The following is a 21,877-nucleotide window of genomic DNA, read 5'->3' as shown; positions in this document are numbered from 1 at the left end:
TTTTTTTTTTTTTTTTTTTTTCAGTTGATCTGCGAAATGTGGAGGAGGACCTACCATCAGTTTTGTGTGTTAAGAGGGGGTTGCGACTTGAGGGATATTATTCATTCTCTTTGGCATCCATTTCAAAGCACCCCAGGAGGGGCCCCCTCAGGTCAGCTGTGTCAGCTTGGAGGCCAGCTGAGGGCCTGGCTGATGTGCTGGCCCTGGCTGGGGACAATATGTGCGGCTTTGGTGCAGGTGCGAGGAGGCAGCAAAGAATGGCCACTGTGTTGATTTAATCTTTATGGCCCTGGTTCCAGGCGGAGTCCCCTCATATCACCCTTTGAAGGAGCGATTACAGAGACTGGTTTATTTGTTATGATTATATTTTAAGGTATAAGATTCAATTGAATCAGCTATCTGCTAAATATTTGGAAATGGTTGCTTTCCGTTTTCACGGACTTTATGCTGATCCTAGGAGGGGCAAGCTTCTCCCCAGGACTCCTGACACTGACTTGATTTTTTTTGGAATTTTTGTGGGTTATTGAGGGGTGACATATCCACAATTGAAACCACATTAAAAAAAAAAAAGCTCAAAGAGCGCATTCATATTCAACAGCTAAATGACAAAATAGAATTTGTCATTTGCCCTTAAATTGTAGCATTTCTTCCTCCCCATGACACCTATAGGGGGCTTCCCACCCCTCTACTGAGCAACACTGATCTTGGTGTGTTCCGTGGCTTTCTTCAAGGCCGGGGACTGTGGGAAGAGTCTTGACTTGGGAGAGATGTTTGATTTCTATGCGTGTGTTTAAAATTCTGCCGTGTTCTCTTTTTCCTTTAAAGGCACGAGTGACCCGTATGTAAAATTTAAGCTGAATGGGAAGACGCTGTACAAAAGCAAAGTCATATATAAGAACTTGAACCCTATTTGGGATGAGATAGTTGTGTTGCCAATACAAAGCCTCGATCAAAAGCTTCGTGTGAAGGTAATAATCCCGACAGCTTTCAAGTCGGCTCCTTTCTTCCAAATATTTATTCTTCGCTAGTTCCCAGGCCTCCTTAAAAGTGAACGTGCCTCTGTTAATCCCCTCATTTTTTTCCCCTGTGCCTGGATTGAAATAATAATACTGTAGGGGACATTTTTTTTCAGACTGTTTCTGAAACCGTGTTTCCCTCGAATCAAGGAGATACATAGGCTACGAAGCCGCCATGTAAATAATGTCCTTCTTGACTCTGTACTTACTCGGTGCAGAAGAATTATTACTGGCCCCGCAGTGGTGACAAGTGGGGACCATGTTCTCATTAGAAAGAACTTTATACTTAATAGAGCTCCGAGCTACCAGGTGTAGGCCTCAATTACGCCAACATCTGGGTTTAAACGGTACGAGTTGCGGGCAGAGTGGGATAGTTGCATCATAGCAAATTTCTCTTTAATTGGCAGAGCTGTTCACCATGGAAAATGCTAAGTTTTAATGAAAGGCCAATTAAACTATAGGCAGGGTCCGTTGTGTGTAATATTTTGTTGTATTAAAAGGTTCTTTTTTTGAACATGGCTGGTAAAATAGGCAAGGTATTTACCTGTGTAGGCTTGCTTGACCGTATTTTTCTTCAACGTCACTGTGCATTGTTGTAAGGACGGAAAGATGTATTTCCCAGTCCCCAGCCTGCTCTATGTGTGAGTCGTTTGATAAAGCCAGCCGGTGTGTATGGCCCTGGGTGCTAATGCCCTCCCTTTTCTCTAGGTGTACGATCGAGACTTAACCACATCTGACTTCATGGGTTCTGCCTTTGTCGTTCTCAGGGACCTTGAACTTAACAGGTATCATATTTTTACCTTGAATCATTATCAATGAATTGCAGGGAAGCAATGTTAAATTTGACAATGTCAGAGTTTTCCCCCCCTTCCCCAGAAAATTTATTTTCATTAAGTGTGGTTTTGTATTCTCCCACCCTGCCCTGTGTCTAACCTTTATGCAAAGATAGCAGACCCTTACCTTAAGCGTCGGATGGGTTATCAGGCCTGCGACGTTGCCAATTTATGTTAAAATCACGCGTTTTTGCTTGCAGGACTACTGAGCATGTTTTAAAACTGGAAGATCCGAACAGTTTGGAAGATGACATGGGAGTGATTGTGTTAAATCTGAACCTAAATGTAAAACAGGGCGATTTCAAGAGGCACGTAAGTGTGAACCTTTCTGGTGAACTTCCCCTTTGTGGTAGTTCTCTGATAGTTGAGCATCCGACGGGATGGCTGCCCACTGTACATTAAGAGGAAAAGTAAAACAATCACATCAAGTATCAGTATGTTATTATCAACATTCTTTCTCATGGACCACTGACTGACCAGACAACCTAGGGACTAAGAAGTTAATTGGCTAAAATATGGGCAGGATTATTATTGTACTGTGTGTATTTTGCCTGGATTTGAAATACAGCTTCCTTAAGTATCAGAGTTCGGTTTAGTAAGTTTTAGATTCTAGGCGACATTCACATATTCAGTTACTCAAGCCGTTCCCAGGATTTAATGATCGCGTCATGAATTACGAAGTGATCGAGTGTCCTCTTGCAATACGTCGGGTCCTTCGCCTGCTTTACTAGCCGTTGCTTTTTCAGCTGCTAACTTTTCCACTGGGTGTGCTTTTGCGAAAAATGCAAATCTGAGCGTTCCATATTCTATCACGTGGAAATTTCTCATTAACACGCTATATCGTGGCAACGCCTGCACCGTCAGTGAAGCGTTCGAGTTCGTTACGATAAGATAGAAAGTCTGCCCTAGCAAGTAAACACGCTGATGGAAATCATAATCTCATTTTCATATTCATGGATTGCACATCAGAATTCCAATAATTAAAATAAGAGCACAATGCATTTGATTACAGTTTACTGAATGATATTTTTAAAGCCAGCTAAAGAAGTTACTGGTGGGAGAATAGACGTGGTACAATTGAACCCACATGGAATCCCATATGAAAATCTGAAGCCTGTTTAGAAATTAGGCTTCTAATAACACCTCCTAAATCGACGTAGTCTTCATTCTAGCTGCTGCTTAATCTTTCTGCTGTAATTAATTTAATAATGAGGACCATAGCTAATTTACTAGAAGCTAGCTAGTAATAGAGGAGGAAAAGTGCACTAAGAAGCTTTCAGTTGTCACAGTATCAAGTAAACATTTTCTTTTTAAACTCTGAATTCCCTAAGTTAATTACCTAAAAATAAATAAATAAATAAATACAGGATAAAACTCTCCTTACTCTTAAGGTAGTTCACACTAGGGACCTCAAGGAAACTGTGACAATGATGAGGACAAGCATCATCATCTTTGTCCCTCTTGATCCAGGTTTTTTTTTTTTTTTTTTTTTTTTTTTTTTTTTTTTTTTTTTTTTTTTTTTTTTTTTTTTTTTTTTTTTTTTTTNTTTTTTTTTTTTTTTTTTTTTTTTTTACCCTCATTGTTAGCTTCTCATTGTTACTCCAGAACCATTGCTCTGGGTTCACTGTTCAAGTGGACAGTAGGTGATGGGTGCCTTGTGGTGTCTGCTAGGCTAAATTAACATACAATGTAAGTAGGTATTCGAACCAGGTGCCCACGATGGAACACTTAACAGCCCATGTGTTCTAAAAATTTCCTTGGGAACCTTTGTAAAGCTGATGTTGCCCATGAGAGTGGCTGTACCCTTTGAACTGTTACAAAGCGCACTGGATTATGCTCAGCAGTCTTCCCGCACTTCAGCCCTACCTAAATACCATCACGTTAGGAACGTTAAAGTACTGGCCATTTGATTTCAATTTAGCTCAAAATGCGGGACAAATACTGCAAGGAGCAGCTTGGAAATGCACTTGTGATAAATCTCAAAGCGTGTCTTTTCACAGTACCGAGATACCCACATCTTCATCTAACTTAGCCTGGCCCCTCTTAGGGCTTGAGCACAACTCAGCACCTCCTCTGTGGAGGTCGCCAGCATGTCTGCTTTTTGGTGTGTGCTCCTGAGGCATTGCCAGCAGAAGCCGAGTGTGCAGTTCATTTTACATAATGCGAAGGCAGCGTCCCAGAAAAACTGTCTCTCTCGTTTACTTTGCTTTGTAATTTCCCTTTTCTCTTTACATTCTCGATCTAAGCATAACCAACAGGCCCGGAAGGGATGAGTGGCTTGTTCTGAGCCATGTCTAGCCATTATAGATAGCCCTCCACTTACAGGACTATCGTGGTCCTTTTGAGAATACTAGTTAGAAGAAAAAAAAAGATGTTCTTTTTATTAAGCTTAAGTGGATATTAAGAGGCATATTCATGTTGGGTTTTTAAGGGGAAGTAACAAGTGCTTGAACCTAGAGGGCAGCAGATCTATGTGGTTAGAATGCTTGGTAATACATTGCCACTTATGTGTAAACTGTGGAAGGGTTCTACTTTGGATTCTCAGTTTTGCAACCATTTTTCTTGCCATCAGTGAGGCAAATTTTGTTGCTGTAGAACCAAAGTGACCAAATAAAAATCTTCAGCCCTCCTCTGTGTTGTACATCTGAGTGGGGTACATCACCCTGATTGAAAGCCCCAGTTAATTGTACTTTTTAAAAAAGAGGAATAAAGTCATAAATAAAACTGTGGCCTTTTTCTCAAACTGTCTGTGTTTGACTCCTAGATCTCCCATGACTCAGTCAAATCCACAGGGTCAGTTAAGCTCCCTAAGGAGATAAGAATGAGGGTACCCGTTTCTATAGCATCATGGAGATTAACATGACTAACTACGGTGCCAGGCATAATAGAAACATTCAGTATATGACAAATAAAGTTGATAGCATGTTAGTATCCTAATCTGGTTTTATATTTTGTGATGGCTACAAGAAAAATCGAGTCTTTCTACAAAAATATGGATTTACTTAGACAAGGGTGATCCTAAAGTGTTTAGTATCTTTTTAATTAGCTTTCAAAGTAGCAAATTAAGTGGCATAAATTGTGCATTGTTTTCTATTATTTTGGCTTTCAAATTCTAACCTATGCAAATAAACAGAATTTTGTTTTCTGTTGACAAAAACTATAATGACGCAAACACGAATCAGCATTAGTTAAGAATTTATAAACATTTTTGCAACAGCACCTAAACATTGTAAGTATAAGTAGGAAAAACCTGACCCTCCTTTTTGGAGATAAAATGATACTATGTAATTAATTAAAAAATGCTATTCACATAGGATGATATTGTCTGCCAATGCTGATACGCTCTGAAGGCTCCAAGAAAAGGATGTGTGTAGCCATCTAAGCGTGGTTTGCCTTTCTTTGTTTTCTTGTTTACAAGAGCTTTTCACGGGAGGGTAACTTCCAGATTTGGGAGTTAATAACCTGAATAGAATATGCAACATATGTAATGTAAAAGAGTTTAATTGTATTATAAATAACCCACTGTTCTTCTGTTTCATTTTAATATCGTCACTCTACAATGAAGCGTTGGTCAAATCGGAAGCGGTTAAGTGCCAGCAAGGTAAATTTCCTTGTTTTTTTTTTTTTTAAATCTGTATATCATAAAACTATATATTTCCACAAATGCATTCATATATATATACATACATATATGTGCCTACATTTGTAAAATTAGTATCATTCAGACATGATTTGTGTAAGCGTTCTGTACCTCTTATTTTAATAAATAAAACGGAAGGGCCTTTCTTTAGTGAGGGCATGGCCAGATGTTGGAAGTCGCACTTGTTTGGGTAGTGACATTTTATATGTACCAGTCATGTTAGGATTTTACACTTCATTAAGCTTGGAGCACTTAGATTGTGGCTGGCACAGTTAGACGCTGTCCCTTCAGGGGGTTATTTTCCATGAGAAGCTAACGTGAGTCCTCCAGGGGCAACGTGAAGACCAGAAGAGTATGTGGCAGCCATTCTCGGTCTCCTCCATATCTCCTGGGACAAAACTAGTTCTCAGTGGATAGCGGTAATATTTTAAATATATCTTCACAAGGTACTAGTGGGTTTTACAACATTAATATATCTAAGCAACAGTATGATATTTCACAGTTTATACAAGTGGGAATACTAATAAAAATTTTGGAATTTAATCATTTATTAAGTTAGTAAATTAGAAAATAATAAATTGGGTAACTAAACGTGAGGATCATTCTAGAAGTAACCCCCTCCAAAGTTTTTTTTTTTTTTTTTTTTTACCTCAAGTTAGCATTTTTTACTACTTTAGCAAGAGAGAGAATTCTGGTTAAATGATATGGTACTTCAGGCTCTTAGTCTAATTTGATTTCTGAATTTGGGGCCTGATCCATGCTTGTTGTAGAAAGAAGTTATGCAGGCAGTCATATCTATATGCATGAGTATGTGTGTGTATGTGTGTGTGTATATGTATATGATGCACACACACGCATACACTTTCTAAAGTTTTACTGTATAATACCTAGTTGACTACTTTCTTATACAATATGGAGTCTGTATCACTAACAAGAATTATTAATATTTCTGAGGAAGAGAGAAGAGAGAGGAGAGGGAGAGGGGAGAGAGAGAGAGGGGAGAGAAAAAGACTAAGACTATCTTGCATTTAGAAATCCCTAGGAGCCAATGTTCTGATACCACACGCTGACTATACTGTATCCACACTAACTAAAGTGTATCTGCATTTTGAGCATGTAAACAGAATCATGAAAGGGTCACGGGTCATCCTCTAATGTCACTGGGTTTCTTGTACTCTGGTCTGTGTTCAGAAACAGGTAAGGGAGAAGGCAAGATAAAGAATGGTGGGCTGCAATCTCAAGCATTCTCCACCTTTGCCTTATTCCTTTATAGTCACTAGAGGGTAGGAGAACATCATTTCTCACCACAGAAGGGCGTCCAGCTCTCTCTCTCTCTGTATTAAGAGTTGCTGTAACCACCCAAAGCCGTAAAGTTTCCCAGAATGCCTTGGTGAAGCCTGACAATGCAGTATTTTCTCCTTTATTGATTCGGCTGCGGCACTAAAACACCGGGACTGTACATCAATAACCATCTTTAGTTAGGGAGCTCCAGTCTGTGGAAGAGCACGGGCAGTTTGTGGGGGAACATAAAGGCGAGAAGCAGAAATTGTGAGCCTGGGGAATATCGGAGTCTAGGGAGGACAGGAGAGGTTATGGAACAATGGCCCAAGGAACGAAGAGGGGCAGGAAAACCGCCGACGGCTTGGATAAAGATATCAAAATTATGAAGGGGACAGAGGATCCGGAGGGCAGTATTTATATATAGATACTATAGAGTTATGTGTTGAGGCTGAGCTATTGCTCTTATTTTTCTCTTTCTGGAATTTTGACTTCAGTGTGCCGGGCTCAGGAATGTCATAAATGCCCAAAGCCACTGCATATGTTTAATAAAATTCCAGACAAGTAAAGCTTGGTGAACACTAGAAATACGCGAGACCTGGCCTGGAGATTATACATTGGTGAGCACCTAATGGGGATGCTGCTTCCTTTGCGTCCGAAAGTACGCAGTCAAGGAGGAAAGTGAGATGGCTTGTTATCTGGCTTACAATAAAGAGTCACAGGGGAATTATACACCCACTGATATTAATTTTGTATAAGCATGGATAAAAGTCTCTGATCATCTATCTTTTGATATCTTTAAACCACAAATTTCTTATTTAAAATGGTATTTTGCTATTTTGTCTGTGTAACGTTTGCTGCATTTCTATCTGTACACCCCATGCGTGTCTAGTGCTGCAGGAGGCCAGGGGAGGGAGCTGAGCCCCCTGAAATTGAGTTACAGATGGTTGTGAGCTGCCAAGTAGGTGCTGGGTATTGACCTTGGAGCCTCTAGAAAAGTGCTTCCTCACCCATGGGTCAGGTTGCAACCCCTTTAGGGTGTGATTCTTTCACAGGGACCACATATCAGATCTCCTGCATATAAGATATTTACACTGTAATTCATAACAGCAGTAAAATTACAGTTATGAAGCACAGTGACATAAATTTATGGTTGGGGAACACTGCAATATGAGGAAGTATATTAGAGGGCCCCAGCATTAGAAAGGTTGAGGCCAACTGCTCTAGAAGAACAGGCAATGCACTTAACTACTGAGCCATTTCTCCACCTTGTACTTTCATATTAGACTTAATGTTAGGAAATACCTGATAGAAAGAATACTTAGCTATGCATATAGAAAACAGTGTTTCTGTGCTACCTATGGCATAACAAGGATTTCAGTCTCAACCTGCCTCATATGACAACTTCATTTAAAGACTTGCTTCTTTTTCTCTGTAACTTCACTTCTGTGCTACCAGAAATGTTCCTGAATAAGTGTATCTTTGTGGCTCATTTTAAAAATATGTCTCTGAAATTTCGCCCTAGATTTCAGTGTGATGGATAGATAAGGATGGCATTTAAGACAGGCTTAGCTTCCTCCCAGAAAATCTTTTCAAATGAGCATCTGATGGAGTATCTGGGGTTTGATGTAATAGGCCATGGATTAGCATCTACATTTCTCGCACTGTTGCAGTGTGGTACCCACTGTGGCCAGGGCTGCTCCAAGCCTCACTTCGGTGTACCGTGATGCCTGCCGCAGCTCTACACAATCCTGAGCAGGATTGGGGGGCATGATGTGAAATTTCCGAAGAATCGCTAAGCAATTATGTTTAAAAGAAGAAGAAGAAGAAGAAGAAGAAGAAGAAGAAGAAGAAGAAGAGGAGGAGGAGGAGGAGGAGGAGGAGGAGGAGGAAGAAGAAGAAGAAGAAGAAGAAGAAGAAGAAGAAGAAGAAGAAGAAGAAGAAGAAGAAGAAGAAGAAGAAGAAGAAAAAGAAGAAGAAGAAGAAAAAGAAGAAAAAAAGAAGAAGCAGAAGCAAGGGGCCGAAGACAGACTATGTTTCCTGAATTACTCGAGTGAGCAGAGTGGTTCCTGTTTGTCAGTGTGTTCATTTCATCTGCACGCTCTTCAATGTCTGTGCATAGTAACACTGTTGCACTATTCATTCCTTTGTTAAATTCAAAGCTCTGGAATTATGCATTCAGACTGCAACAGATATTTTAGTCCATAAAGATCTATCTCTACATATCAGGATGCTTATTGTATTCTGATCTAATGCATCTGTGTATCTCTACCTAATCTCTCCAAAGTATGTATTATATGTCATCTATCACTCTACTCTCTCTAGGTTTTTTTTTTTAACTTTTGATGATAAAAATAGAACCCCAGGTCTTAGGCTAAATACACACTCTATGACTGAGCTCTACCCTTGACCTGTATCTGTTTATTCTGTCTGTTGTCTGTGCCTCTAGACGAGGTCCTACATAGACCCAAGGTGAGTGTCTCTACTCTGACCTCCTACTGTCCTAAAGCAGCCAAGGTCACTGTGAGACTGGAAACAGTGACCTCTGTGCTTTCTCCTGGTTTCTGGAGGCTAACCATTCTCAGGTTAGGCTGTCAATCTGCTAGAGCACGGTAAGCTCATATGAGGAGAGAGTCAGGGCACCATCTTCCAAGCCGCCTCATCACGACCGCCTTCTCAGTAGCGTTAGATTCAGTCTTACACCAAAATTCGTCAGGGGGCAGCCTTACAGTGGGCATGCTGTTCTCGAGTGTAATTGTGAATTAGAGAATTTGCATGTGTGGTTGCGAGTATTCAGGGTCCTACAGCAGGACTCTCTCTTAGTCCTGCCGGTGGGTGGGGAGAGCCCAGGTTTCTGCACCGAGAAATTTTCAGAAGACTAAAGTGACCGTTAGTAAGTGAGACACGGCAGCATGGAGGTGTGACCACTCAAAGTAACGTAACGGAGTCCCTCCAGGAGCCGGAGATCATACCAGACGGCCTCAAACAACCTGTGCTCCTCAGTGTAACCCACGGACCAGTCACGGCTAGGGTTTGTTACAATTATTTCAAAAGTCTATTTTTAAAGCTTTCTTTGTAAGTTTTTGAGACAGGTTTTCATTATGTAGCTGTGACCAATCTAAAACCCATTATGTAGATGAAATTAGCCTTAAAATTATACAGCTCCTCCTACATCCGTCTCCTTCCACCTCCCCACAAGGACTGAGATTATGGGTATGCACTGCCATGCCCACTTTAAATGCAACTTCTCCGTTCCCATTTGTTTTCACTTCTCGAATCAAAATCTCTGCTAACTAGTACCAGCTGTCTTAACTAGCCCTCCAGGTAGCTACAAAGCATACTCCAGTCTGAGAGCCATTGACATGAGATAAAAAAAAAAAAAAGTGTGGTAGGCTCCTGGAGATAGTGGAAGTTGAAAGTAGAGAGGTCAGGAAAGGTAAATGATATGGTCGGTGGCTCTACCTGCTATCTCTTGGAGGATAGGAGCAGGGCTGGGGTTAAGATGCTGCAAGGAGGTGTCAGGGGGCAAAACAAGAAGATGCTCGGCATCCGACACTAGCCCAGCGCTTTCAGACACCTAAGAATGAGACCCGCAATGCATCCTTTAGTTTAGGTCCAGAATATGGGAGCATTTGCTATATTTTAAATGAAGACAAGAAGGAGGGACACAGAACAGACTGGAAGTCTAAGGCAGTTGACATAACAATTAAATACTAGATTATAACTAGTGCTGTACAATGTTTGAGTTCCCTGGAGGCCAGGGCAAAGGAATAACCTCATGGATCATGTGACCTTCATCTTTTTTCCCTGGCCATAAGAGAAAATGTATATTCCTTCTCCCAAATTCAGAGTCGCTGAGCACTTACAGACCTTGTCTGTTTATTAAATCTTTTCTTAATTTAGCTTTTAGTTTCCAGTAGAAAACATGAGTGATAATATTTTTCTTATAACTAAGAACATGAAATGAATACATCTCTTCTATAACTTTATACACTCAGTGTTAATATTTGCATCTACAAATACTGATCTCAACCTCCATGCGTACACACGTGTGGGAAATGTAGACTGGTTCCTTTGTGTCCTTATGTGAGGACCCAGGACCCTCTTCAGACGACGTAAGGAGCTGCAGACGAGGACCTGTTCTGGGAGCTGGTCCCCTGCATGCATGGATCTGGTCCCATTGTGCTATAAAGCTGCTGACAGGCAGCAGTAGTTTTACATGTTGAGAACACTTGAATATTTCAGCGAGCTCTTTTACAGACCGAGCGCTTTCCCTCAGCTCTGCAAAGCAGCAGTCACCAGGGCTGGGGCCTGCTTTGCTGGTCGTTTTTCTTACAGAGGTGGTTGATTGTTTTTTCTCATGCATTTGCTTTTGTCGGCTCCCTATGTTGTTGAGAGACCTTAGGAATGTAAAGGATAGGTCAAGAATAGGATCTGCCGGCGACGCAAGGTTATTACTCTGCCATCACTGAAAAGATTAAAAGATAATAAAAAATGAAAAACCACGCTCGCTTCTGCTTTTTCTTGTTACTCTATTACATTTATGTGTTTGTTTGCTTGTTTATTTATTGTGTACACGTGGCATTTATGTGTGTGGCATCTGAGCATGTGTGTGTGAGTGGGGCATGTGTGCCTGTGTGGAGGTCCGTGGAAACCTTTTGCCTGCCATGCTTTCTTATTCTGTGCATTATTCCCTTGAGACATTGTCTCACTGCGCCTAAAACTAATCCTTTGCCCTAAATTGGCTGGCAGTTTAGTCCTAGCCACCTACACAGCCATCATTTCGGATATCCATGACCCTGCCATTTTTTTTAATGTGGGCGCCGTGCTGAGGATCTGAACTTGTGCCCCTATGCTTGCAAAACAAGTACCTCGAACCCCTGAACCATCTCCCCAGCTCCTCATGCTCCTTTTCTTCCTTTTCCTTCCCTTTTGTTTCTTCTCTCTATCTCTCTGATGTCCCTCAGCACATTCCATTCTGGAGCTCGCAGGAAACAGCTGGATACTGGCTTGCTGTTGATGGTCATAGACGATCCTCTTCGCTCTTAACTCCATGTTCTACCATGACCTTGTGCTTCCCTCATCAATTAATGGCACCAAACTGCAATCCACTATATAAACCCCGAATAAACACATTCACTTTGAGACTCCATTCCTGGATGGGAACCTTCTGAGGTTCTAGAGCGAATCTCGGCATCTCCTTGAAGTGAGCAGGAGTTCCTTTGCTTCCCACTGAACTCTGGGTGCGGGCTTCTCATGACTTAAGAAGTAAAGACATCTTTGGAGGGTTGCTCCATTCGCATGAAAACAAGCATGCTTAATAAGCTGAGTACCACACCTTGTTTTTATTTTCCTACTTTCAATGGCCATCCTTTTTTTCTTTTTCTTGCTGAGAAGAATGACTGTGGATCCCAGGGAGTGGGGCCAGACACGGAGAGATGAATGGATCACATAGAAATACTAAAAGGTTCTGATCCTTGGGGAGGAAGTAGGAAAATAGCACAACCCTGATGCACTATATTTTATCCCTCCTGTCTGTGGAGGAATTAGGGTCAGGACCCAGAAACTTTGCTCTATCAGCTGGTGTTTGTTTCAGCTCAGGTGGGGTGGGCTTCCCCTTTGAAGGGTCATTTCCTCCTTTCCTATCGTATTCCAGGCTGCATTAAGATGACAAATTCCCCCTTAAAGGCAGGGACAGAGACATGAAAACCTGAGCTATTCAGCTAACTGAGTAAGTGCAGATGAACCTATTTATTGTGGGGGAGAAAGGGGATGTTTGAAGAACAAAATAGGTTCTGCTAACCGGGCTGTGCTGTAGAGTACACACAGGATGCCTGGTTCTGTCATGTTCTGTCTCTTCTCTTTGGGAAGGCAAGTCTAAAGAATGTCTTTAGATCACACACAAGTACGCAGAGTGTGGGACATGTAAGCGAAATGTTTTCTAAGGTCAAATAAGTAGAGTAAAAGTCTAACTTTCTTATCTGTGAAACCTGTAATAAATAATTCTCTCCCACCCTGCATTTAGAAGGGAGGGGTGAAGAAAAAAGAAAAAAGAAAAGAAAAGAAAACTTGGCCAGTGGACGAGCAAGTCTATCAGATCAAGCACGACTGTGTTAAATACTAAAATGTTCAAAGTCCAACTGAGATAGATAAAGGCTTTGATGGAAAGAGGATATTTCCCAGGGACATTACAAGCCATAATCCAGATGTTATGGTGTAATGCAACGAGTGTCCATGGATAGATCAGGAGCTTCAGCCAAAGCGCGCCTGGTGCAGGCCCCAGTCTTGCCCTCCCATGCTGTTCTGCCATATGGAACCCATCTCCAGCCCCCTTAATAACCAGCTTTGGATTCCATTTTCACAGAGCTCATAGAGCTAAGTGGGGCTGCTTTATGGACAAGTTAGATAGAGGCCTTTCCAAGATAAACATCCAATTTGAAATTAGGACATACTGCACCGCAAAATTATTTTAGGGCATATTTCATGGACATGCTGCCATTTTTCTTAGGCAATTGCCAGACTGTAGGATGCCCTTTGATCCTCTGTGGACATTACTCCCTGTTTTATAAAAGGGATTTTGAAATAGTTGTACTGTGGAGGGAGGAATATATCTGTCGGAACTTTGAAGCATGGCCATGGGACAGGTCATGCTTTAGATTGTTGGGTAGAAGTCAAACTTTTAAGAAAGAAAAGACAGCAAAAGGAGGAATTACAGCCAGACTTATGAATCAAAATCTCATTTTTCCTTTAATGGCACACAGGTCAGCCTGTGAACTCAATCAGCTGTAAATCTGATTGCATATTCTGTGTTTGTATGTACATCTGTGGATGTGGACACACATAGATATACGTCTGTGATATGTGCTACTTTTGTGGTGTGATTTTTTTTAACAAAGTCACCTAGTTTAAACTGTTTTGTATCTTTTTAAAATTGAATATATTATAAAGAAGACCAAGTGACAATTGGGGGTTAAGACATAATCCTTGTTTACTGGGAGGGTAGTTTCTTTCCTATTTAATTGTTTTCCAATTTGCATGTTCTAGTCTGCATTAGAATCTTTAAATCAGTTTCTTTCTCTCTCTCTCTTTTTTTCTCTCACGTGTGTATATGTGTGCATGTCTGTGTGTGTTGTGTGTGTGTCTGTATGAAGAAAATCCTTATGATCATCATGGTTAAAGTTGGAAGCACATCTTTCCTTAAAAATAATTTTGTTTATGGTTATCATACAGTGTTCAGTAAAATCCAGAGTGGCATGGATACAAGTCTTGAGAATGGTGGGGTGACATAGTTGGATCGAGTAAGCTGGTATATTATTATTATAGACCTAACTTACTACTTGTTAGGATAAACTGTGACTGCCTAGTGTTTGAACAAATTGGCGTCTAAATGATGACAAAGACATAGTAAGCAGATGAGGGGAATGCCTACACGGAGTTAGCCGCGCCTTGCTTTGTTCTGATGCTCAGTTCTATTGACATTTCTTCTGTCTAGTGGTTCTTCCTCTAAAGAAAAAGTATATACTTGTTTCAATTCGCTAATCAAGCAGAGTTTGGAAATGAGCTCTGCCATCTACGTGGAGCATATCAATCAGATGGGACTCTCAGCTCAAGCAGCTAAGTAGGGAGAGACTACTGAGAGGTCAGGGCAATGTAAGCTTCACAGGGGCTAAACAATGCTAACGGGATGATGGTTCATTTGGTTGAGTATAATTGTGGCATTTTGGGTTTATAAAAATAAATGTTTTTTTTTTCCTGAAATATTTTAGAGAGACATACTGATGAAGGGCTAAGTCCACTTGTTGTTTGCACCTGCCTTTTGCTTAATTAGAAGCAAGTCACAGAACTGGGAGCATGGATTTGCAAAACCAACGAATATCAAGGCTTTTCTCCAAGGCAGGAGTAACTTCAGGCTGAAACAGGGAGGGCTGGGATTCCCGTTGAATGCCAGACTCACTTTCAAGAGCAATCAGTCTGTTTACAAGCCATTTTGTTTATTTATTTATTTCTAGTCCTCTTTGATCCGCAACCTCCGGCTCTCAGAGTCCCTGAGAAAAAACCAACTCTGGAATGGGATTATAAGTATAACGCTGTTGGAAGGGAAGAATGTCTCAGGAGGGAATATGACAGAGATGTTTGTTCAGTTAAAACTGGGAGACCAGAGATACAAAAGCAAGGTAAGTTCTGTTAATGAGACCAGGAGGATATTATCTTTCCAAGCGATAAAGATAAAAGTTTTCCCACTTGATATTTCTCAAGAGTGGAGCCAACTTATTTTTAGCTTCTCCCCAGTCATGTTAAGCAGCGTCCCAGAAAACAAAACAATTGTATAGATTAACTAAACTGATATAGGTATCACCTAGTGTCATTTCTTTACAGAGTATTTCAGAGGTAAATAATTAATTTTCATGTACTTCGGAAATAAAGAAAGCTTATTAAATCATAGTGCACCTATCCTTGGATGCTTTTCCAAAACGTCGAATTGTTTTTTTCTTTTGGTTTTGCTAGATGCATGAGCTTGAGAATATGCAATGTGGGCTTCAAAGTTTGTAGGTAAAAAGTAGTCGAGTTGTCTTCATTATTCTAAAATAAAGCAACATACTACTTGATAACATTAAAATGTTGGAGATAAGTAAAAATAGTTTCAAAATTGTATGTTTGTTACCTTGTTAGTCTTAGCACCAAAACTAGATATTTGGTGTTTCTGGTTTTTTTTTTTCCACCGAAGAAAATAAATCACATAAAGTAGTATTAAAAAATAACAGTGCTTTAAAAATAAGTTGTCTGATTCTGCCAATCCAAATGTCATATAGTTTTGAATCTTAGTAATTTGGCATGAATTGAATTTAAAAACAATGCTTTTTAAACCATGGAAATTAATTAGTCTCCATCTTTATATAACTATTTTATGACTACCAGATAGAAATATTTTTCATGTTTTATGAATTAAAGGGACTAGGGCAGTTGACAGTTATGCCACTTGTCAATGGCCAGTTAACAAAAAGCAAAACAAAACAAAAAAACAATTCTAGGTTTTGAAAAAGCTTCCAAGGATAGGTGCACTGGGGTTCCTGGCATCTAGGAAGCAATCAAACAGACACAGACAACTTGGAAAAGGCAAGAAATTGGGTGCTGCCTAAATTTCAGTGCAAAAAAAATCCAACATCAGACATCCTTCACTTCAGCATAAAGGGGAAGGGAAGGCACACAGCGAACAAGTGTGCACAATGAATGGAAAAGCGAGAGTGAGGGAGACCTGAAATATATAGAGAATCATTCCTAGCAAATCATTTCAAATAGAACGGAAAGATCACTTCCCGCCACTGAGAAATCTTTAGCCACTCACGGTCAGGCTACGGATTTCTGGAAAGCTTACTCATCTCTATGATGGTTAGCTATTCAGGAGGAGGTGAAAAGTAGAGTTAGACCAATGTCTAGCACATTCCCTGTGGGAAACACTCAATTAGATTTTCATTTCTAAGACATATTTTTCTTCTTGGGATCTAAATTCTATGATCTGATATGACAAAAAAAGGTATAAAACCCAGCCCAAATACGTTTATATGATATGATAGCAGCTGAGGTGTGAGCTGCTGTGCTTTTTCTTGTGTGGGCGTAGTTGGTGCTGATTTAAGAGGTAATCTGTGGGCTTAGAGCCCCGACTCAGACACCAGTGCTCAAGATGCTTAATCACAAACCGAATCTCTATAAAAGGAAGAAAAATGGAGATCCTGTCAGCAAAGTCAGCAAAGCCACCCCATAGGCAATTTGTTCACACTTGGACGATGCAGGAGCATGTGTTTCATTTTCTATAACTGGTTAATCTTCAAACATGGTAAAGTGGAACTGTCTTGTTTTCCCTTTGCCAAAGCATAGCGAGTCAGTATCTTTGGACTTAGAAGTAGACAGTTCTGTGCTACCATATATAATGGAGTTCATATGTAATATGTTCAAAAAATGTTAATTAAGCTCACAAAGTGTTAGCTTTTCTGATGTTTAGGCTGTGTCTGATACACGCACCAGCACAAACATTGTTTGCATTTGACACAACAGTTGCAAATGCCACCTTCTGTAGGAACTAGCCCCTGTAGGCTCTTTGTATATAGTCACTTAGTATATAGTTCGTGTGGCTTTTACAGTTTCTTATGGTGCTCTTTTTGATGTGCTGGAGAAATTGCTACATATGTTGCTAAATCTCGAGTCCACAAGGGTCCCTTTTTATCCCGGATGTTAAGTGTATCTTGTTAAGAGATTGCGCCCCCTCATGGTGACTTACTGCCCAGTAGACATGCCGTGAATGTGTAGCTGCTGTAGCCATGAGCGACCTGCTGAGAAAGTAAAACCCTATAACCGCATGTTTTCTAGACACTGTGTAAGAGTGCAAACCCGCAATGGCAGGAACAGTTTGACTTTCACTACTTCTCTGACAGGATGGGCATTTTGGACATTGAAGTGTGGGGAAAGGACAGGAAAAAGCACGAGGAGCGACTGGGCACGTGAGTCACTCTGCTACTAAGGGGGGGGGGAGGGGGCGGGAGCTCCTAACTGTACAATGGCTAGCTCTGAAAGAATGTCTTGCCTGTTTGTGTTGGGAGTGGGCACCGATCTCCACCCTCAAGGAATAAGCAGTAAGCTGGGCAGCCACTTAGTGTGGGAGGGGTGTCAGCTTTCTAGCTGGTAAATGCAACTCAGTATTTGAATCAGGCTTTAAAAATAAGAAACTAGAGTTGCTCCTCCTCGTCTACGGGGAGGTCATTCCCGGAACTCATGATGATAATAACATCCTCAAAGGTCAGAGTGCATGGGGCATGTGTCATATTTGTATTTAGGTACTACAGACACTTGCTCATCTTACATCATCTTTGTCTCTGGGTTGCAAATGATATCTAACATAGTGTAAAAAGCTAAGTAAATTGTTGTTAGGTCCCAGGTGACTTCATGTCGTTCCTATGGACTATAGGCATATTCTTTAAAGCAACCATTGTATCCAAGGTTGGTTGCATCCACGCATGTGGACGCTGTGTGTTCAAAGTGCCCACTGCAATCTGTGAGCCAAGAAGTCTCCAGCATGTTATGTGCTGTCTCAGACCATTGGGACATATCTGTAAACACTTACAGGATTTCATTTTAATTTTGCAATGTATCATGTGATTGAGTAGACGAAGAAGGTGAGTTGTTCCCCAGGATAGAAGTGTTTCAATGTCTTTGATGGGTCCGGTGACAAACTATCATGGAGTCTGAAGCAACAAAAGCTGTCCTGTTTATTTGATTACTTGGGAGGGAGGTGGTCTCAAGCAAACAACTCAATTGATGTGGTCGCCCGCGGGTGACATAATGACATGAGAATTATAGTTTGTTCATAGGATAGTAGTAAGGAATACAATAAAATCTCAAACACTGTGCCTGGACTGTTGTGGACACAAAGGAAACCCTTGAAGAAGTTCACCTTACTTCTGATCTCAGGCAGCTGAGCCCTGCCAGTGAAGGAGAGCAAGTCGTCCAATGCCTTGGGCTTGAGGACAGTGAATTCCAGGGCCAGGATTGGGGGCTTTAAGGATCCAGTTATTTATATCAAATCCCTTTAGTTTTCCCCCGAGAAGCATAGCTTGTATACATATCTTCAATGATGAACACGGATGCGTAAAGGGATACCAGCAGCTATTTTCACTGCTAGCTTCCAGTCTGAAGCCTCAGCTCCCGGCTATGATCTGAGCCACCACTGGGGGAGGAGAAGGGTGCCTTCACCTCTCCGATGTAGTCAGTACACCTTGGTATTTGGGATTCCAGCCAAGGACAAGGCTTTAGTACTCAAAACGAAAGATTAACGTAATTTATCTGCTATAACCCATTCGTTTTACAGTGAGGGATTGCAGAGAGAACAGTAAGAAGTTCCGAGGGAGACTTGGCATGAGGCCAGCTAAGCACTCCTTCAGAGAATTGCCTTTCTGCAGGCCGTTTTTGGTATAGGACGTTGGACCTGGCAATGCCGTGTTAACCCTTCTTGCTGTCTGCATCTCACCATTCCTGGGGCAGTTGCAAGAGGAATTAAACACCCACTGAATTCCCCCTCTTGTTTCTCAACACAGCTGTCCTGTTATGTGGTGTTCCCCGGCATATAACGAGATACTGGTAGCAGACTGGCTGGTTGTCATCCACCTGACAACAATTACTTCCCACAATTCTACAGAGACAGGCATATGCCTCTCTGCACACGATGTCTGCATTCCATTTATGCATGGCCAGGTACCCTCTAAGGGAACAGCCAACCAGAAGCTATGGCAGTTTCTGCCTTTCACCCTGTACCTGCTGAGCACATTTGGCATTGCCTCGCACCATCTTCCCTGCTGCCCATCTGTTAGGCAGCACCGGTGGCTTTCCTAAGTCCGCTGGACCAACTGGGTGCATCGCATAGCGTGCTGAGTCATTCCACGTAGCCTAGATCCGGCAGGTGTGGGTTTGTCAGTCACTTCATGTCCAGTTACTAATCTAGCCTTGCTTCTTTCTCCCCTGCCCACGCATGGGAACTGAAGTCCTCAGACACTTCCTACGTCCGACATCCTCGGCGCTCTGACACGTCACAGCCCTGCCACTATCAAGGGCAGAAGGATCAGAACGTTGGGAGTGTGGCTAAGTTAGGAAACTCAGAGAACTCTGAGTCCCTAAATGTTATCTGTGCAGAGGGTACTCAGGCCTCCAGTGATGAATGGCCCAGGGTTATTTTAGTGGGTGCAAATAATAATGCCTTGTATGTCCCATGTCACTGCATTGTCACGTTTCCGTCACATAATAGGAAATGCTCTTCCAAACGAGTGTTACGGGGCTTCACAGAAACAAAAAATAACCAGAAATGTCCTGTATGGTCTGTGTTTTGCCATTCAAATGTTCATTTATTATTTTAGACATTTCCTGTTTGTAACTGAGATGTCTACCTGTCATCTCATCAGTCTGTCCTTCCTCTGTATGGTTGGAAAGGGTTTTTGTTTCTTTTGGGGGGCATCCTTTTCCTTTTCCCCCTCTTGCAATTCAAAAGATAACAAAAGTATCTCTTGGGAGCCCAGGCTCTGGACAGCATTGCATTGCAGTGAATAGAGGTGTACCTAACTAAGTCTTTACTCATGTAGAATACTCCATCTCAGATTTAATGGAGACATAATGACAGGACAAGGTGCCCTGGATTTTGTAATCCTAACACTCAGGTGGCTAAACTGGGAGGATTGTAAATTTTAGGCCACCCTGGGCTACCCAGCAAAACCCTGTCTCATAAACAAACAAAACCACAAACCATTGTGCTAGCGTGCAGTTATTTCTGGCAAGTTGCTTGTAGACCATTCTTATGATTTTCTGTTTTTAACTTCAACTTAAAAAAATTAGTTAGCAGTGTCTGTTTGTGCGGGTTTGCATATGTCAAGACGCTCACCTGGAGGTCAGAGGACAACTTCCAGGGCTTGAATCTCTTCTTCCACCATGGGCTCACAGATTCAAACTCAGATCATAAGGCTTGTACAAGTACCTTTAAAAGTGCCCTTACCTACTGAGCCATTCCCATGAGCCTACATTTTCAACATTTTTGTCCCCTCCCCGACAGTTTATTTACCTTGTATTGTTTACTTGGAGACTTAGCTATTGTTACTTCAACTATTCAAAAGTCGAAGAGTCTTTAGCAGGGTAAACAAATGCTCGTTGTCTCCCAAGACCCCTCTTCCACTTTATTTTGGAGAGTAGCGTCATGTTAATACTTTCAAACCCCTCGAAGGAAGTTCTCCTTGGTGAGGAGTCCCATTGCAGATAGTTTGATATGGGGAAGAAACACCACACTTGGGGGGTTACTATGTGGTTTTAGTAATGAACCTACTGTGTGTCTGACTGTTTTGCCATATAATGGAGTCCATGGCCAACATTCAGAACATAAACAGTGGCATATCCATTGACATAGTCTACAGTGGGCATTACATCAGTGTTAGTAATTTTGGAAATTTTCTGCATGGCAACTATAGATCTCTATAAAATTTAAAAATGAAATTATTTAGTTCAAGTAAATTAATTATATGCAGTAAAATTCAGTATGTTTTTCAAAATATAGACTTTATGTAAATAAGTATATTTATATATGTGCTTTGCTTATAGGAGCTGGGGTCACATACACAATGGTGATCTTTAGATTGTCTCGTCTCTCCATCTATGTTCTGAGGCTTTCTAGAGTCCGGATTCTCTTTTGCCATAGCATACCCACCCACAGATTCTACCTGACATTCAGGTAGAATGAAGACGGAGTTAATGGAGTCCCGAAGATGACCATGTTTTCGGCGAGAGCCAGCCTCCCTTGAAATCACGTTGCCTAACTCACTGTATTTTTATTGGCAAAGCAACTATAAAAAGAAATGGTCAGCTCTGAGGCACAGAGAGTGAACTCTCTAGGAAAGGAGGGCATAAACCCAAGAGAAACCAGTCCCAGCTATGTGTGCATGCATTACAATATAGCTAGCAATACAAGCAAGTAGCAAGCTCCAGGAATGCTCCTACTCTGGGCTCCCAGCACAGAGTTAGTTGTAAACACCATGCCCAGCTTTTATGTATGTACCGAGGATCTGGAGTCCTCCTGCTTGAACGACAGTCCCTTTATCCACTTGGCCACCCTCCAGACTCTGTTGCTAATGAAATGAAAAAAAGTATAAAGGAAAGATGAATATCAATTATTCTATTGTTTTGTGCTGTTCCAAAGAAATCACTTTCTTAATGGATATGTTCCATTTCAAGGTGAAGGTAGAGATTCTGTTTCATACAGTATTCTAAACCCCGTTTGCAAAGGCTGGCACCAAGAATGCACGCTCCTGTTTTGATCTGCCTCGCGGTCATTCCTCGGTCCCAGATGGTGCCTTAAAGTGGCTCTGACATCCTACCAGTTTATTAGTGGCTTTGCAACAGTGAACAATCCGGGCTGGAATATTTCTCTGGACAAATTGCAGCCCGTGTCGTTGATCTGCTTTTACAACCGGGCTTGACACATTCCCCGTTCCCTTCCTGTTCGCCACTTCCTCAGCTGCGGAGATTTACAGCTTCTCGAGCCCTAGCACTCTTTCCTGCCCCTTGCATTTAAGCTAAAAGCCGACCAGTCT

General features: G+C 41.4%; 1 protein-coding gene across 4 annotated transcripts in view; it reads left to right on the top strand.

Moving 5' to 3' along the window:
• Positions 1-21,877, top strand: part of Mctp2 (multiple C2 and transmembrane domain containing 2) — a 213,852-nt gene that overhangs the window by 75,981 nt on the left and 115,994 nt on the right. For 3 of the 4 annotated variants that reach the window (XM_050149129.1, XM_050149127.1, XM_050149130.1), the window contains exons 5-10: positions 826-968; positions 1,725-1,801; positions 2,050-2,161; positions 5,415-5,450; positions 14,777-14,941; positions 17,130-17,260. In XM_050149129.1, the coding sequence (XP_050005086.1) occupies positions 826-968; positions 1,725-1,801; positions 2,050-2,161; positions 5,415-5,450; positions 14,777-14,941; positions 17,130-17,260 (664 nt within the window). Of the gene's footprint in view, positions 1-825; positions 969-1,724; positions 1,802-2,049; positions 2,162-5,414; positions 5,451-14,776; positions 14,942-17,129; positions 17,261-21,877 lie in introns of those variants that run through there. The other variant, XM_050149131.1, reaches the window with a different exon arrangement.

The sequence above is a fragment of the Alexandromys fortis genome, unplaced genomic scaffold, assembly GCF_014885135.2.
Source record: "Alexandromys fortis isolate MF-2015 unplaced genomic scaffold, M_Fortis_MF-2015_v1.1 scaffold_67, whole genome shotgun sequence".
Classification (NCBI taxonomy): Eukaryota; Metazoa; Chordata; class Mammalia; order Rodentia; family Cricetidae; genus Alexandromys; species Alexandromys fortis.
Note: the sequence above shows the minus strand (reverse complement) of the source record. Positions and strands in the feature narration are given on the sequence as shown.